General features: G+C 50.0%; 1 protein-coding gene across 1 annotated transcript in view; it reads left to right on the plus strand.

The window, feature by feature from the left end:
• The first annotated feature begins 10,467 nt into the window (after window positions 1–10,467).
• Window positions 10,468–14,818, plus strand: part of SLC7A5 (solute carrier family 7 member 5) — a 35,192-nt gene continuing 30,841 nt past the window's right edge. The window contains exon 1 of the mRNA XM_048316749.1: window positions 10,468–11,231. Coding sequence (XP_048172706.1) covers window positions 10,649–11,231 — 583 coding nt within the window. The 5' untranslated portion in view covers window positions 10,468–10,648. The remainder of the gene's footprint in view (window positions 11,232–14,818) is intronic.

Consider the following 14,818-nt stretch of genomic DNA (forward strand, 5'->3'; position numbering starts at 1 on the left):
AACCCAGCCTGTGCCCCATCCCCACCCTGTCCCCAGCCCAGAGCGCTGAGTGACACCTCCAGGGATGGCCACTCCAAACCTCCCTGGGCACTTCCAAGGCCTGAGCGCCCTTTCCACGGGGAAATTCCTGCTGCTGTCCACCCTGAGCCTCCCCTGGCCAAACCTGAGGCCGTTCCCTCTCCTCCTGTCCCTGTTCCCTGGGAGCAGAGCCCGACCCTCCCGGCTGCCGGCACCGCGGGCACAGGGAGTACCGGGAGCGGCGGGAGCACGGGGAACACCGTGAGCACGGGGAGCACCGGGAGCGGCGGGGCCGGCCCCCCGCAACCCGGAGGCAGCGCTCCTCCAGGCGCGGCAGTGCGCAGGCGCGGGGACAGAAGCGACCAAGGGCAGGCGGCGCCGCGGCGGTGACGTCACAGGGGCTGTGAGGGCGCCTCGGTCCGGGCAGAGGAGCCGCGGGAACCGGGAGCGCTTTTGGGGCCCGGGAGCGCTTTTGGGGTCGGGACTTGGACCGGGGGGGTCCCGGGGGCCACGCGGTGTCTTTGGTGGCCTTTAGGAGGGTCAAAGGAAAGAGTCTCCGGTTGTGGGTGAAAAATCTCCGTTGAGGGACACCCCGTGGAAGAGGCTGGCGCTGTGCTGGTGCCGGGTGAGTGTTCCAGGCTGGATCTGGTTGAGGGATGTGGGAGAGGCGGCCGCGATCCTGTCCGTGTCCTGGAGCTGGAGGTCCGGCCGCGGAGGTGTGAAAAACACTTACGGAGTTCTATTGGGCTCAAGCTCCTGCCTTTCCATGGCCATTCCTCTGTCATCAGAGGCCCTCCACAGACCCAGCAGTTGGTTACATTCGGCTCCTTACCTATCCTTTCCCCTAATTCCACAAACAGATTTTTTTTTTCTCAATTTTGAGATTTCAGTTTTTTAATTGTTGTTTGAGTTTCACATACTCAATTGGGGTCGATACAGAGTTAGATTGTTGTGCTGGCTTTGCCTCTTTATTTACTAGTTTCAATTATTAATTCAGTTAAGGTTCTCTTTAAAGTTTGTTCCATCCTCTCTACCCGTCCTGAGCTCTGTGGGTGCCATGGGCTATGTAGTTCTCATTTTATTCTTAAGGCTTGAGTTAGTTGCTGTAAAACTTTTGATGGAAAGTGTGTCTATCTTCTTAATCATTCCATACCTGGGAATAATTTTTTCTAAGAGGGTTTTCCATACTACATTGGCTGTGGCTCTGACACTGGGAACAGCTTCCACCCAATGGGTAAGATGCTCTGTTATTACTAGCAAGAATTTCCACCTCTGCACGTGGGGGACTTCAGTAAAGTCCACGTGGATACTTTGCAATGGTCAGAGAGCCAACTCACGACCTCCCGAAGTTGTTTTTCTCATCACCTTCTTATTTACTTTTTGGCAAACCATACATCTTTCAGTTATTTGTTTAGCCAACCCATAAATTCCAATGCACCCATAATTCCTTAGAAAGTGATCACACAAAGCCTTAGTACCCCAACGAGGTTTTTGATGCATGTTTTCAAATATTTTTCTGGTGAGTGACTTATGAAGTAACTGCCTTCCGTCAGGAAGTTTCCATTTTCCACATTCGTCTGGCCTTCCCCCCCTTCTTACTTCATTCTTTTTCCTCTGTTTCACTGAATTTTGGAGTCTCCAATTTTTCGCTCTTCGAGGTCAAAATTAACACAACCCTTTTTATCCCATTCTCTGCAGCATCCTCAGCCCCCCGATCTGCCAAACTGCCTCCTCCCATCTCTGAGGCCACCCCCCCGCTGTCCCCCCATATGTACCACAGCTCTCTCTTCAGGCAATTCCTCTTCAGGCAATGCCTCTAAAACCTCCAAAACAAGTCTCCCATGCATCAGCCCCTTTCCCTCTGAACCAAGCAATCCCCTTTCTTCCCACATTTTCCCAAAGGCGTGCACCCCTCCAAAAGCGTACCTTCAATCACTAGATCTATTTCCCTTCTTGTGTGCTAAATATTCCAGTGTGCATAGTCCCCCCATCAACTAAAGCATACCCTGACATTCTTTTTCCTTGGACACATCTGCAAGAACCATCTACAGCTATTATTTCCTTCGGAAAGGGCTCGTTCCTCGAGATGGAACTTTGCTGTTTTGCTTCTCCTTTCAGAGGAGCAGCAGCAGCGGTCGCTGCCAGGGGAACGATGCAGGCGAGGGAGGGAGGGGGGGTAGGAGGTGGGAATCCTCTCGGAGGCCGATTCCTCCAGGAGCGGGGGAGCAAAGGCGGAGGCTGCTGCCGGCACCGCCAAGGGCACCAGCTCTTGGGGCCGGTACCAGAGGCTGGCGTGGAGCCTCTGCACGGGTCCGCAGCAGCCACGGCAACAGGAGGCCGAGCTGCCGGCGGGCCCAGCGCGGCCCGCGGGGCCGAAGCCGGGTTCAATGGAGCCGCGGCAGAGAACGCAGCGGGGGCAGGGGCTGCTGGAGCGGCCGCGGACATCGGGAGCGGGGCCGGGGCGGGCCCCAAAAGCGGCGGGCTGGGCTGGTGTGGAGCGGAGAGCCGGGCTAGGGACGGGCACAGGGACACCGAAAGCGGCGGGCTGGGAGCTGTGGAGCGGAGAGCCGGGCTAGGGCCGGGCACAGGGACAGCGAAAGCGGCGGGCTGGGCTGGTGTGGAGCGGAGAGCCGGGCTGGGGCCGGGCACAGGGACAGCGAAAGCGGCGGGCTGGGAGCTGTGGAGCGGAGAGCCGGGCTGGGGCCGGGCACACGGACACCGAAAGCGGCGGGCTGGGCTACCGCTGGAGCCGCAGGGGCTGGAGGGGGCGGCGGGAACAGCGGGGCTACCGGCGGAGCCGCCGCCGCCGGGACAAGCGGTGGAGCCGCGGGCGGTGCCTGAGAGCCGGCACAGGCGGGACCGCGGGCTCCGGGAGCGGCGCTGCAGCTGCGAGCGGCGCCACAGGAGCCTGGGCTTGGGGCGAGGCAGGCGGGAATGGAGGGGGCGATGCTGCCAGGGGCTCCCATTCCTTCTCTTTCTTGTTTTCCCTTTGCTCCTTTCCTTGGGTCTCGGACAACTTTAAAATTCTTATCCCGTTAGACTCTGTTTCCCACCCAGCATGAAGCGTACTTGCTTTCTTCTGTGTTAACGAGTTCTTTTGAATTTATAAATACCTGTGTTAGCGATGATGCGGCCCGGCCGCGGAGGTATCCGCCGGAGGGACTATTTGTGATGCGATCCTGCCCGCGGAGGGATCACCGCAACTGCGCAGCCGTGAAAAACGAGCTTCACTCTTTGTAGAATTTGAAGGAAAGTTTAAGAAAAGGGACAGTTTTATATAATAAAAGTTTAATAAAATTAGGAGACAACAGCAAAAAGGGCGCTACGGCCGGGTGCTTCGGCAGAGAGCCAGAGGCACACCTTTTCATCTAAAAGATAACAATTATGTAACATGCGAGAAGCCAATACCACAGTACATTTGTAACACCTTGCATGAATTAATAGTCCCGGGTAAAAATAGGAAGGAGGAAGTGAGAAGAAATGAAAACTATTAGTACTGATCAGGTCCTTTTGGGGAATTGTTTGATGTCTGAGAAGAGAGCTGGAAGGGAACTAGCTCGTCTCAGAGACATTTTACCTTCCTTTTTCCTTGGACGACAAGAGGACAAAAATGAGTTCCAGGATCTCTTTCCATTCTGTTGGCTGCACATTCCGTGTTTGATGTGGGTGCCACAGAACGCCCACTGTAACTATACCATGAGCCAGAAGACTTTTTCTAAAACCTTTTAACAAATGTAGAAGCTTTTGGCTTTGGCTGCTTTTGTTGTCCTGTGTTAATAATATATCAGGAGAAGGGAGGAGAAGAGAATTCACCAGTATCTCAAGGCTGGAAAGGGCAGCAAATTAGGTGAAAATGTCCAATTGATCCCAGGAAACTGATCACGTCAAAGGAAAGCAAGATTAGATAAGGCTCACTTGACCCTCCCAGTGGGATTAGGGGAAAAAAAAATCCAAACCAATTCCTGAAACGTGTGCTAGGAGAGTGCGGACAAAATGCAGCACCCAGAAAGGAGTTTTATTTCAGTACCTCAGTGTGCTCTCTTCGAAGTTTTGCCTTGAGATGTATGTTCCTATAAAAAGACACACCCAGCTTCAGGGCAAGTGGGGACCAGTTTGTTTTTATTGCACCTTACGGTAACGAGGTCCAGTGGGGGTTGGAATTGATTTGTGGACCAAGCAGAGCTGCTGTGTGAGCTGCCAGCTCTGAGCCTTTTCCAGACGTTACGGTCCAGCTGCCCCGAGGATTACCTACCTCTCACATCCTACTACTACTAATTTTCTCTCAAGCACCTTTCTCTCTGGCTCTTCATGCTCTGCTGTATTTAGCAAATGAAATTCACGCACCAGATTTCTGATGAGGAGCAGCTCTGGCTCTGAACTCCTGGTGTGATCTCCATGGTTGTGTTTGAGGAGTCTTTTGAGGAATCTTTCCTCCCTGTGTTTGATTCCTGGTGGGATTCAGCACAAATAAAGCCATGACCTGGCTTGGCAATGCTAAATCCAGACCTTTCCAATAGGTACTTTTGTTTTTTTAAAGTCCAAGTGTTCTGTTTCGAAGCACCTTAACACTTTTTAGTGTGACCTTGATGATTTTAAGGGTTTGAGATAATCTTGTTGAACCAGTTAAGTGCCCAGATCCTGCCTTTCCTTCCTCAATAACTCTGCCTCAGGCTGTTGTTATGGTGCAACAGTTGTGCCTTTGTCCCCTGAAACTGTGGCCACTTCAATTGGAGTGACTCTGGGTGGTAAAAGGAAGGAAATCTCCTTTTATCCCAGTGTAGGATATTTTTCCTGTAGGGAGTTCAGTGGCAGTGGAGCTCTTTGGTTTCACCACTTCCCCCAAGCCCTCCCTGCCTGGGGGAACATTTCCATCTCGGTTGTGCCATCTCTCTTCGCATGGGGCTGGGAGCAGCCTGGGATACTGGAAGGTGTCCCTGCCATGGCAGCGGTGGGACTGGATGAGCTTTAAGGTCCTTTCCCACCCGAACCATTCCATGATTTTATGATTCCATGATCTCAGTTGAACTCTGCAGTCTTTGCCATCATCACACAGACTCTTAGCCACAAAAACACATCAGTGATGATTTTGCTGGAGAATGATATATTCCAAAATAAAGCTGGAAGGAATATCTACAGTTCTGGCAACAGGAAAAGGATTCTACCTTTTGCTTGAATATATAATAATAATAAAAATGGTCCAGTCATTAAGTTTGAGATTTTTGTTCAGTGCTGTTCTTGCAGACGCTTTTCTGAGGAGGACCCTGGAGAAAGACGGCAACAGCTCAGATATTTTCTACTCATTAAAAGAAAAAAAAGTAATACAAAGACATCTTAATGTTGCCTTTTAATTAAAAATAGAACTGCCTCAGCAGCACTGGGCTGTAGGTACATCAATCTCCTTATCATTTATGAATGGATCTTTTAGAAAGCTTTTGTAACTTCTCAGTTTTTTAATTGCCTTTGCAATTCCCACTGAGTTTGGAAGAATCACCAGTTAATCCAGCTTTCCCAACAAACCCCAAATTCAGATTTTCTTAGGGAACTGCCAGGGTGTAACTGTTCAACTTCAGCTGCTCTGTAGCAGCCTCACACCCACTGAGTTCTCCATGCTTTGCTCCACTCAATCAGATTTTGTTCCTGGATGTGTAAATCCCTTTTGAACACACTCACCACCCTGTATCCACCAAAAGGGATGTGGGATATTCCCTTCCCAGCAATCCAGTTAAAGTTCTCATAGAATTTATTTAAAGTTCTCACAGAGATTTACTTTGTTCAAGTATTGGCATGGAAGCTTTGTTAGAGAACAGTGAATTATCCACTCACACAGTTAAGCTGTATCCATATTTACATCACACCTATTTGTACTGACATAAAATGAATAAATTCCAATTTCAGCACTGATCACTTCAAATACTTGGAAACAGGCTTAATAATAATAAAAAAATAACTCTGCTGTGCTACAAAAAGAAGTTTACAGGGGTTTTGTTACATTTATTTTGCTGTTTCTGGAGTCCTGCATTTATGTGTAGTGTTTTAGCATCTCCTAAAGGCAGGCTGAGCTCAGCTGCAGGGCAGATTGTTGGAATTAATCTGGAAATGAACACAAAGGGGTTTTTTTGGGTGTTTGGTTTTTTTTTTCAGTTTTAACTTTTCTGTTACAATGATTTTATTGACCTTGTGAATGTTAACTTGGGGGAAATAATTGTGTGCCTGCACATGTGTGTAAGGCAAGAGATGGGATGGAATCCCTGTGCCTTATTCTCTCAGGAATTCTCAGGAATTTCTGTGTGGAAAAATGATTTGATGGTTGGGTTAGAGCTGATTTTTGTGATGATTTTGCACAACTAAATTAAAGAGGAATCTTTGGGCTCTTTTGGGTGGCACAGTACGAAAGGGTCAAAGCATATATTTGTGTTTTCCTTGCAGAAGAGTCACTTTATTACTAAATACTGCCCTGGGAGGCATTCCTGGGGCAGCAAATCCTAGGAATTAAAGGCTGTTACAGGGATAATTCTGGGACAACTCCGTGGAAAGGGAGGAGAAGGTTTGGAGCACAAAGCTGTGCCTGCGCTGGCCTGACTTCCAGCTGCCTTTCAATCTTTCTCTGAAATGCTGCTCTTACCTTGTCCTTGGTGACTTCATAGTTGGGACAACTTCCTCTGGTGTTGGAATGTTTGAGCCCTGTTCCTACATTCCAGAACTTTCACTCTTCAGCTGTTCCTGACCACTTTTGTGCTGCCTTCTGTCAGCACAGAGGGGTCTCCCCTCGTTTTGAAAGCTCTAGAATTGGAGTTTGCTTTGATCTCCACAGGTTTTTAGAGGACTGGAATTCAGCTTTGGAGGAAGGGTCCCTCCATGCCTTAATCTGGGATGTTTTAACTTTTATTTCCTGGCACATCTTGGCTTTTTTTCCTTGGTGCATCTCGTTTCTGTGGCCTTTATTACATTGTGTGTTTAATGTCTGGTACCTGCCTGATCATAAGTGACTGAAATCACTGTCTCTGCAGACAACACCTGGAACAGGGAATGCTTTCTTTTCCTGGGATACAGGCCCTTTCCCTGAGTTTTCCCCTGATGTATAGAACCTTTCAGCTGCTGCATTTTACACTGTTACATTAGTGTGCAACTACAATAAAGGAACAGAGAAAACCCGTGCCTGTATCTTGTTGTGTAATTAAGCTTTTCAAGTAAAAAAAAAACCCAATCAGATCTCCTGTGAAAGAATATACTCAAATTCCTCTTTGGGAATGCCCCAGTTCATTAGGAGTGGAGTCTGATCAGCTCTCAGATGTTCTGTGATAATTCCAAGCTCTGAAAGACTCTGCTGAACTGTGTTAGAATGAAAGCACAATGAGCTCTCTGTGCTGCTGAAGGGTATCTCATGACTGACCACATCCAGCTAGATGCCACAGGCCATCTCCAGCAGGATCCCAGGGTTTCAGGATCTCTGCTGAACTCCTTCACTGGACACTGCCCATTAAACTGGACCTGTCAGCTGAGCTCCTTCCTCTGTCCTGTCAAAGGCCTTGGCAAAACTGAGCCTTGAGCCCACGTGTGGTGTGACTCAGTGCTTGTGGCTACAAAAATGCTCTCAAATAACCCTAAAATACCCCTTTAAATAAATTAAATTACTGATATCAATTAAAAGTTGATGTAAGAGTGGATTTAGGTGAGATATTGGGAAGGAATCCTTCACTGTGAGGGTGGGGAGGCCCTGGCACAGGGTGCCCAGAGAAGCTGTGGATTCCCCATCCCTGGAACTGTCCAAGGCCAGGTTGGATGGAGTTTGGAGCAACCTGGGACAGTGGAAGGTGTCAGGGTTGGAACTGGATGAGCTTTAATGTCCCTTCATCCCAAACCATTCCATGATTCTATGAAAATTGGGTGAAATAAGCATTAATTTCTCTGTCTCCCAGCTGAGCCACGCTTGGAGTCCAGCTGTCACACAGACAGGTTTTGTTTAGCTGGATTAATCCAAAGAAGTTTCTTTTGATAGGAAAAACCAGGAGATTCTATTCCTGGTTAAGGAATCCCCCTAAAATAATTGTAGATTATGTTTACAGAAGGCTCCCCAACTCTGCTGTGGGATGGGCAGCCCATTTTCTTCTGGAGAAAGAGTGGCACAGGTCAGGAGTGAGGCCAGCTCTGCTCTTGTGACCATTTAATGGTTCTAGAAGCTGCCACCACTTCCATTTACCCAGGAAAACCAGCTCTGAGCTCTTTATCAGCACAGCCGAGGTGTTTGCTGAAGAAATGGGGGATTTGCTGCCAGCAGGGTGGCTGGATCAAGGCAGCTTTTCCAAAGAACTGGTTAAAAACATCCTCATCGCTCCTCACAAATGGCCAATTTGCTCCTGCTCCTGCACATTGTTTGTCCTCCTGACAAATCATTCCTTCCCTCCTCCTTTTTGATGTGCCAAACTCCGAGTGCCTGAGTGTTAGCATATGGAGAGCTGATTGGATAATCAAATAGTCTTCAAAGATCCTGCGGAATAACTTGGGGGCCTGAGGAGAGGTAATGTTCGTGGCCGGGCTGATAACAACACTCGGCATTTGGGAAGTGCTTTGAAGATATCAAGCACTCTGGGAACACACCCCAATGCCAGGCTGGTGTTTTCTCAGGAGTACAAATGGAAAAACAATTGCAGAATTAACTTCCATGGATTAAGTTGCAAGAGAGTCAAGTATGTGCTGGGCTTGGAACAGTGGAACAGTGGAACAGTTCAGTGGCTGCTGCTCCACTGCCTCTGGAGCCTGGGATTTCTGGGTTCTTTGCTGTGAGTCCAGTAAGAAATTCCCTTCTGGAAGAATAAGAACAGGATAACTCTGTCCCGTGCTTGTGAGAGTTCATGGAAATGCCTGTGTGGGTTCATGTCAGGTGTGAAATGCCCATGGTGGGATTCTTGGGGCCAGGAGTTGGACTTGATCCCTGTGGGGCTCTTCCAAATCGGAAGATCCGGTTCTAGGTCATTGTTGGCCTTGAGGAGCTTGGCCTGGAGCTCTGAAGTGAATCCCTTGATGAATGATTTTATTCCCCCAATCCGTAACTGAGTTTGAGCATTCCTCTGAAAACACCCTGAAGCAAATACTTAATTTCAATCCCAGTCCTGTGTGCTGGATCCTGATGTAACAAGGCTGACACAGGGATAATCCCAAATGTTGTAAGTATGTGCTTCTTTTCCTGACTTCGTGGTCCTGTGAACATTTTACCTGGGATAAATCATGAAATGCAGTTCTAAAAATTGCCTGTAATGGTAAACCGGTAAGGTCAAATAAAGGCTTTTGGGGTTACAGAAAAACCATGATAAATGTTTTGTTGTTTGTTTTTAATTAATTGTCAGAGTCTTTCCAGTCTCTTCAGGTCCCATTTCTCCTTGAAAACTGGAAGAACGTGCTCGGTGCCAAGGTAATTTCTGTCTTTGCTCTCTTCCTAAACCTGGATGTTTACATAAAGTCAGCCGCAGGTTGTTGAGCCCCTGAGCAGCCACTAGATGTCAGGTTCGGATTAGTGCTCCGAGGCTTGGGCTGGTTGGGATTCCTGGAATGGCGGGAAGCGGTCGTGATGGAAATGAAATGTAACTGAAATGTGCCCTTTTTCCCCAGAATGTCGATCTCACGTTTCCCTGGAGTTCTCTTGGATAAAACCTTCCACCCCATCTCCTGCCTGTCTGAAACGTGCACAGAGGAGGGTGCTCCGGGAGGAGGGACACCAACCCTGGGGTTTGGAGCTTGGGCTCCACTCCTCGTGTGCAGCACTCGCTGGGAAGCAGCTCCTCACAGGTACCACTTCCACTCTCAGAGGGAACGTTTGGAATCAGAGCTTCCAGGCTGGAGCCTCCGAGCTTCTCTCCTAGAGGGAGTATGAATTTGCTGAAGGATTGGCTCCTTGGGCATTATTGTAGCATCCAAGTGATTCTCCGTGGATGCACCTCTGCCTTCAGTGAGCAGGCACTGCCCTTTTTGCCTGCACGACTGCCAGATTGGTGAATTATTTTGTATTTTCGTTTTGCAAACAAGCATTTCTGGTGACTTGGCATCTGTCAGATTTGAGATTGGTGAATTATTTATTTTGCAGACAAGCCCTTTTGGCGATTTTTGGTGTCTGACAGGAGGGGCTGATTCCTGCAGCGCCTCTGCAGAGGTGCAGGGGATGCAGCGCCGGGGCCTTGCCCTGTGCTTGTGTATTCGGATGGAAAAGCCCAGCAGGATGGGGCTGGGGGGGAGCTGGGAGAGGCAGGATCTGCGGGTTTGGACACACACAGAGGGATCCGTTCTCCTTTACACGATCACACAGAACACACCGCCCTTGCCGGTAAGAACACAGCGCTCATGCAGGGAGGAGAAGGGCCGCTGCGGGGAGCGAGCAGCACGCTGCACCCGGCGCTGGGCCAGAGCTGCGGGGGGGCCGCTTGGCTCCTGCCGTCCCCTTTTGGGGCGCGGGGACGGTCGGAGGGGGCCGGGCTGAGAGCGGGGCCGAGCGTAAGCCGGGGGCTGCACCATCCCCCCCGAGCTCCTGCCCTCCTCCTCCTCCTCCTCCCCCCGGAACGGAGCCCGGCCCACCGCCGCCGGAACAAAAGGGGCGGCCGAAGGTGGCGGCGTGGCCGCTCCGCCGCTCCCCTGCTCCGCCACCATGTCTGCCAGCGGAGGCAGCTCCCCCGGCAATGCCGTGAAGAAGCGGAGCCCTGCCGGCTCGGCCGCCTCGCTGGCGCAGGAAGATGAGAAGCAGGCGATGGAGAAGATGCTGGAAGGGGCGCAGGAAAACGGCTGTGCCCGCTCGCCATCGCCCTGCGGCTCGGCGGAGGGGGTGACCCTGCAGCGGAACATCACCCTGCTGAACGGCGTGGCCATCATCGTGGGCACCATCATCGGCTCCGGCATCTTCGTCACCCCCACGGGCGTGCTGCGGGAGGCCGGCTCGCCGGGGCTGTCACTCGTGGTCTGGGCCGTGTGCGGCGCCTTCTCCATCGTGGGCGCGCTGTGCTACGCCGAGCTCGGCACCACCATCACCAAGTCCGGCGGAGACTACGCCTATATGCTGGAGGTGTACGGCTCCCTGCCCGCCTTCCTGAAGCTCTGGATAGAGCTGCTCATCATCCGGCCCTCCTCGCAGTACATCGTGGCTCTGGTGTTCGCCACGTACCTGCTCAAGCCCATCTTCCCCACGTGCCCCGTGCCCGATGAGGCTGCCAAGCTGGTGGCCTGTCTGTGTGTCCGTAAGTAGCCGCTCGTGGCTTTCAGCTGACAGGGGATGGGTTAGATGGGATATTGGAAGGAAATTCCTCCCTGTGAGGGTAGGGAGGGCCTGGCACATGTTTCTCTGAGGAGCTGTGGCTGCCCCTGCATCCCTGGAAGTGTCCAGCTTGGGCAGGGCTTGGAGCATCCTGGTCTAGTGGAAGGTGACCCTGCCCCATGGAACGGGATGGGCTTTAAATTCCCTTCCTACCCAAGTCATTCCGTGATTCGATGACCCTCTGCAGGTTCCTGCTGCCCTGCTCCACGTGGTTCCTCATTCACCATCACCTCCCCAGCAGATCTGCACCATCTCTCCTGTGATACTGTGGCTGCATGCTGCCTCCATTTTTTTGGCTGTTTTGAATAGCCACAGCAGAAAATATGGCCCCATCCGTAAAAAATTGAGCAAAAAATTCCCCAAATGCCAGCTGTGAGCTAGTGAGGCTCTCTGATTCCCGACAGCGCAGCGAGCAGCGTGTGATAAACACAGCGTGCTTTTTTTCCTGGGAGCTGGGATAGGATTTCTTGTGCTCTCCATCAGGACTGTGCCCGGGCAGGGTAAAAGCCCCTTGTGCCGAGGCTCTGCAGGGCCGGGATGGGCATTGATGTGCGGGTTTGGGCGAGGGGAACAATTATCTCTCACCAGCAGCCGGTGCTGAACACGCCCCTGAGCTGCTTTCAGCACCACTTGCGAGAGGAGATATTTCCCGGCCGTGTGTGCGCTGACACCGAGCTCCAAACCTGCTTTGGTGGGGTTTCTTTTCGCTAGCAACCGTTCTGTCTCTGAAGCGTTGCCGTGCAGACAAGTTCAGTCACGGTGGGATGAATTCAGGGCCAGGGCTGCCAACCTGGGCACACAGAGCCCTGCCAGGGCACACAGCTCCTGCTGCAGTTTTTATCACCTCTCTGGTATTTTGGGCTCTGCAGTTTTGTCACTCAAATCCTATTTTTCGTTCCTGTGGTGACTGCAAAGTCACCCCGTTGAAATTCTCAATCCTTTAAATACAGGTCCGTGTCCTGCCTTTCCCTCCTCATTTCCCGTTCAATCCGTTCTGCTCCGCTGGAATGTAATGCTTTTATAAAGATGTTCATTGGGAGAGGATATAATTTTGTGAGGGATTTATAAAGCATTTATTCACTGTGCAAAACCACAGCCAGGTGATCTCCATACTTCTGCATTTTGGGTGATGAGGAGGCTGCTCGTTCGTGCTGCCCTTTCCCAGGGGATTGTGTGAGATTCCTTCCCTCTCTGAGGATCTCAGGCATCCCAAAGCTGCAGCACATGGTCGTTATGGGAAGATATATTGTCTGGAAATGTCTCATAGCCGACCTGACCCAGGCTTTGGGAGGTAAATTATATGGCTAATTATAGGATTGATAACAGGCAGGGCAGTGGGTTGTGCTTTCTTCAGGCAAACACTGAAATTTCTCAGTCCCCAGCTGAATTTTTAGGAATATAAAGATACCTAGGCAGGCACGTGCATTTCCATCCAAGTTTCTTACAGCGTGGAGGGTGTTTATTAGGGAAATGCACTCATTTAACTAAGAAAGCTGTAACGTGGTCAGGGAATAGTGCTGCTGATGGGTGTCTTGCCTTTTGGAAATCTGGTTTTTGAGCTTTCCGGCCAGTGTGCACTGTGGTTTCCTCAGGGGCACACAGGAGAGGGGCATGGATTCACGTGGCATTTGTGTTCCTTGCTGAAAAACCAAGGAATTGGGGCATAATTTAGGATTTTCAAAGTTTTGCTGTGCAAGCACAGATTGGAGCTGGCAGAGCCTTTGAGGACGTGTTCCTAGCTGTGACTTTTCATCTGCAGGATCATTCCCAAAACTGGTCTCTGTTCCCATTTTACTGATCAAAACCCAGTGCAGGGTTAAACAGACCTGCCCATGTTGGGATCTGGGCACTGATGGGGGATTTGCAGCATGAAACTCCTTGAAGCCAGGTCTTATTCCCATTTATCCTTCTCCAAGAAGTGTCTCCAGCCTTCCTTTGGTAGCAATTAGGAGTTTGCCTGCGGCAGAATTTGTTCTTGAACCTTTATCCTGAAATGCCAAGGCAAGAGTTTGGAGTTCTCCAGATCTGCATCATTCCCATGTGTTTCTCCTTTAAACTCTGCTCCCCCCTGCACCGCTGGCTCTTGCTTTGTTTATGCTTTGGGTTAAATTTGGGGTTGTCTCCTTTGCTCCAAGAGGTTTGTTCATCCTGCAGCGCCTTCAGCAAGGCAGCTCTCAGGAACTTTGATTTTTGGAACTTGGATTTTTGGAATCAGCTTTTCATCTCCCCGGTGCCAAAACCACACCGTGGCCCAGGAACAATAAATGAAGTAAATCTGCTCCAAGGGCTCAGGGAGTCACACAACACTTGTGGGGACTAACAAACAGCTTTGTTCAAACACTAACTGCCCAGGGAGAGACTTTTTATTCCTTTCAAAAGCTCTAGAGTAGAAAAAAATGACCTATTTGTGCATAGGCTGTAGCACATACATTAATGAGTTACCTCAGAACGGGGGAGAGCAGCTTGGGAAGCAGCAGAGGAATTTGGGACCTGGGGCTGGAATACAGTAGCCAAAATCCAGCCTTGCAGAACAGTCCCAGCTCTATTCCTTGCAAAGTTTGTATCTCCACACCAAGTGCACTTGGCTGCACAGTTTTTTGTAGTAAGAGGAGGAATAACAAGTTATTTGTTTCCACTTTGCTGCTGTTGAACAGTTGAATAAATCATGTGTTGTTCAGTGTTTGCCGCCATGAACTTCAGAGATGTAATTAATGCATTAAGAGAATCTAAATCACAGGCTTGAGTGAAAGGAAAAAACGGCTGGAAGAGGGAATTTAGTTCCCCTGAAAGGTGCTGAGGAAAACAAGGTGGGTGGTAAGGAGAATTTAACTACAAATAAGTATTTTCTGCTCTGGAGATTGTAATCTACACACAGTTGGTATGCAGGGCTTCTTTCATGGGCACCGGGAGTGCCTGTGGTGTTTGCCAAATAAAGGCTGGGAATCCACTACAGGGAAGTGTTCCTGGGGCAGGATGGGTCAGGCTGTTTATCCTTAGCCTGGCTCATTTTATGTTCCCCAAAGATTTGGCTGAAGGCTTTCCAGTCTGTAGGTTACTTGGGTGATTCAGAAACTGGAACATGTTTTTTACCTGTGAGATTGGATGCTTGGTACTTTAAAACTGATCAGTCAGAGCAGCAAATGCCAAGGGACAGCAAACACAAAATCCATCCAAGTGTTTGGAACACAAGGATTGAAAGTTTGGGAAGCAGAGTTTGTGCATTTGTGTGAAAATCCAGCAATAATTTGAATTCTCTCACTTCTGATCTCATCTAAACCAGTTTTCCCCTCCTATAGTGGGTGGAGGGACAGTTATTAGATCTTGAATTTGCATATTTGAAGATCTATATTACAATGTCAGTATTGGACGTGGCAAAGAATTAAACCGTGGATTCCGTGCTCTGTCTCAGGTGTGAGGGGATCAGGCTTTCTTCCCCATCCTGCTGCCAGGATGTGAACATTTCTTCAATTCAAACTGATAAACCCTAACAAAAATCATTAAAACTCACCA

Source organism: Corvus hawaiiensis, chromosome 12 (genome assembly GCF_020740725.1).
Source record: "Corvus hawaiiensis isolate bCorHaw1 chromosome 12, bCorHaw1.pri.cur, whole genome shotgun sequence".
Lineage (NCBI taxonomy): Eukaryota > Metazoa > Chordata > Aves > Passeriformes > Corvidae > Corvus > Corvus hawaiiensis.